This window comes from Sapajus apella, unplaced genomic scaffold (assembly GCF_009761245.1).
Source record: "Sapajus apella isolate SASKATOON/1434 unplaced genomic scaffold, GSC_monkey_1.0 scaffold115, whole genome shotgun sequence".
NCBI lineage: Eukaryota > Metazoa > Chordata > Mammalia > Primates > Cebidae > Sapajus > Sapajus apella.
Window position 1 is genome coordinate 4,669,296 of NW_022437055.1, and position 3,367 is coordinate 4,672,662.

Consider the following 3,367-nt stretch of genomic DNA (forward strand, 5'->3'; position numbering starts at 1 on the left):
TGTTTTGGTACATTAATATATAACCTGAATAAAGTAACCCTCTCCTTCTTCTCATCCTTTAGGGCTGACCTCAGCTGCCAGTTGGTGGCTTCAGGTTCCAGCGGCCCTCCACATGTGCCTTGGTTCTTCTTTCTCCCTTCCCTCAGAAGTAGTCGCTTACCAAGTATTTCACTGGTTTGGGAATGCTGTACTTTAAGTATTCCCTTTGGATAGGGAAAACTCTTTTGAAAACAAAATAATCATCTTCATATTTTTATAAACTTGGGAAGTTGGTTGTGATTTAGTGTGCTAAATTTTCACCTAAAAGTGTACTCAGAATCAATATCTTAAGAAAAACACATGTGGTGGCATTAATATTTTCAGTTGTTGACATTAGGTTCTCCTCATGAAATTGCTGTCAAAACGGATAGAATTCTGTACACTTGGCAGTCTTGCCTAAAAGCAAAGCCCAAGACTGGAATAGCAGGAATTTATAGGTCAAGACAGAAGGGCATTTGGCAGAGTTAGTCATAAGGAAGTCTGCATGGTATACTTTACCAAAAGTAGCTCACATTTCATTAAGCCCTGATGTTTTAGTCACTTTAACGACTGAATTAACAATACTCCAGTCCAAAAGAACTAGAAAGGCATAAGACACATTGAAAGCACAGGTATTGCCAACATTAACCTATTAATTTCAAATCACTTTTATTATTTTAAAAGCAGTCTGTTTTTATGTGTACAGTTGTTTTCTTATAGAATCACTTTCTCTGTGTATAGTAAGTAGCTAAATATGTCAGTTTACTAGTTCTGTTTCATAGGATCAGAGAGTTTTAAAGCTAGAAGCATCTGTAAAACTTAGCTCCTGTAGCCATTTCCATTTCTAAATGAGGGAACTGAGGCCCAAGTCATTCAGTGAGTTTGAGAGAGAGCCAGCCCTCAAATGTTTAGATTCTTCACCCAGCATTCTTATTTCTTTCTACTATACTAGCTACTAGTATAAATAATGTACCTTGGTTTTAAATTTTGTTTTTCAGATATTGGAAGAGGTGTCTGGAGAAATGGATGCTAGAAAAAAACACTGGAAGGAGAATATGTTTACTCCTTTTTTTAGTGCACAGGATGTTCTAGAAGAGACTTCTCAGCCCGAATCTTCTTCTGAACAAACAACTGCAGATAGCAGCAAGGGAACGGAAGAAATGTATAATTTGTCCAGTAGAAAGTTTCAAGAAGAAAATAAATTTACGAGGAAAGAATATATTTTCCAACTAAATGAAATAGAACAAGAACCAAATTTAAGAGAGAGCAAGATAAACATTTCAAGGAATGAAACAGACACAAGTTCTGCTTCCTACGAATCATCTAAGGCGGATGTTACAACAGAAGAAAGCTTTACCAGCACAGAAGATAACTCTACCTGCAGTACAGATAACTTACCACTACTACGACAAGACATTAGAAAGAGATTTATTGGAAGAATGTCTCCAAAACTTTGCTTGAATCTTTTGAATGAAGAACTGGAAGACCTCAATATGAAATGTAGAAAAATAGAAGAGGAATTTGAAAATGCTGAAAAAGAACTTTTGTACTCCAAAAAGGAAGTATTCACAAAACCTCTAAATTTTCAAGAAACAGAGACGGATGCTTCAAAAAGTGACTATGAACTTCAAACTTTAAGAAATGACCTGTCTGAAAAAGCAACAAATGTAAAGAACTTAACTGAACAGCTCCAGCAAGCCAGAGAAGTCATCCACAAGTTGAACCTAGAGAACAGAGATTTGAAAGAAGCTGTTAGGAAGTTAAAGCATCAAACTGAGTTTGGAAATGTGCTCCTGAAAGAAGAAATGAAATTGTATTATGAATTAGAAATGGCAAAGATGCGCAGAGAGCTCAGTGCCATCAAGAACAAACTGAGAGCTGAGAAGACCCTACAAGCAAGAAATAACAGAGCCTTGGAGTTGCTTAGAAAACACTTTGCTTCTATGGCAACATCATCAAGTATCCTTGACCACTTTACTGGGGATTTTTTTTAAAACTTAAAAAAGTCCTTCCATTAGGCAAGTCATTGAGCCCAATCAGCGTTTATTGTATTTTCTTTGTGTATTACTTAAAATATATGTAATAAAATGTAATTTTCATTTTTGGTGAATCACAGTATCTGTAAAACGTATAGATGTTTCCAAGCTTCTGCTTTCTCTTTCTAATGAAGTTATTGCAGGAGTACAAGTGGAAATGAAGCTTTGGAAATCTCATACCTATATATATGTGACATATATGTCACATATATATGTCACATATATACAGGTATGAGATATATATATTCACTCAAAAACACATAGTGATTCACCAAATCATTTATGAATACAAATCAACAGCCATTTTGTGATCTTGTAAGCAATATGCCCTTGGCACGTGAATATTTTTCCATCTGTGTTCATTAATGTTAACAATAAAAATCTTGTTTATGTGTATAAGTATAACATATGCCTATGGGTCTTGTGACTGCCTGTTCGAATTCAATGGGATTCCAAAAATGTATCTGCTTGCTTTGGGGATCTAACTTTAATTAGGTAGATATAAACATCTCTGGAAAAAAATGTAGTTTTTTTCCTCCCCCTGCTGTTTTCCCCAGGCTCTCTCCTTTGACCTGGCCACAGTTCCCATAGACTAGAAGATGGCTTAGAGACATAGATAGCTGTGACCTGTGCTAGGCCTGTTCTTATCAGCCATGGCTTTTGTGTTTTCTTATGTTGACCAGTAAGGGGCGTTGTTTACACAGTTCTCCCCAAATTTCAACCAGGGGAAGGTTTGGAAGCTTCCTGCCCAGCTTACATCACAAGCTGGCGAGGACTGTGGTGCAGTTGGATGTCATCTGGATAAACTTTTAGTGAGCTGGCTTGATTTATACAGTAATCCAGCTCTGTAAGGGGCCCAGGTGATAACAATTTATTTTACACTTATAAATGGTAAAAATGTACTGCCTCAGTCCTTTGGTGGAAGTGATGGGCCAGTTGATTCTTTACCATTTGTTTGTATCAATTATCAAGATATCCTGTAATAGCAGCTCTATTTGCTTGGTGTTTTTAAGCCTAATAAACCAAATGTAATTGCAGACTATAAGGATGGGATACAATTATAAGGATTTAGGTATCTTCCCTGTTGGGAAAATCACCAGACTGGGAGTCAGGACATTTGGCGTCTAGTAACGGCTCTGACAGTGACAGGTTAGTTAGCTTTCTTCACCTAAAAGTCCTCATCTATAAAACAAGGCAGCAGATCTACCATCAAGATCCCATTCAGTTTTAATGTTCTGGAATTTCACCTCAACGATTTTATTTGCAAGTTTAACTCTACCTATAAGGAAATAAAACTCCTTTGGCATTGGATG

The 3,367-nt window shown here is 36.6% G+C and overlaps 1 protein-coding gene across 1 annotated transcript; it reads left to right on the plus strand.

Moving 5' to 3' along the window:
* The first annotated feature begins 484 nt into the window (after positions 1 to 484).
* Positions 485 to 2,459, plus strand: CCDC160 (coiled-coil domain containing 160). Its single transcript, XM_032260239.1, has 2 exons — positions 485 to 2,133; positions 2,291 to 2,459. The coding sequence occupies exon 1, from the start codon at positions 1,041 to 1,043 to the stop codon at positions 2,010 to 2,012; it is 972 nt and encodes a 323-aa protein (XP_032116130.1). The 5' UTR covers positions 485 to 1,040; the 3' UTR covers positions 2,013 to 2,133; positions 2,291 to 2,459.
* The last annotated feature ends 908 nt before the right edge of the window (positions 2,460 to 3,367 follow it).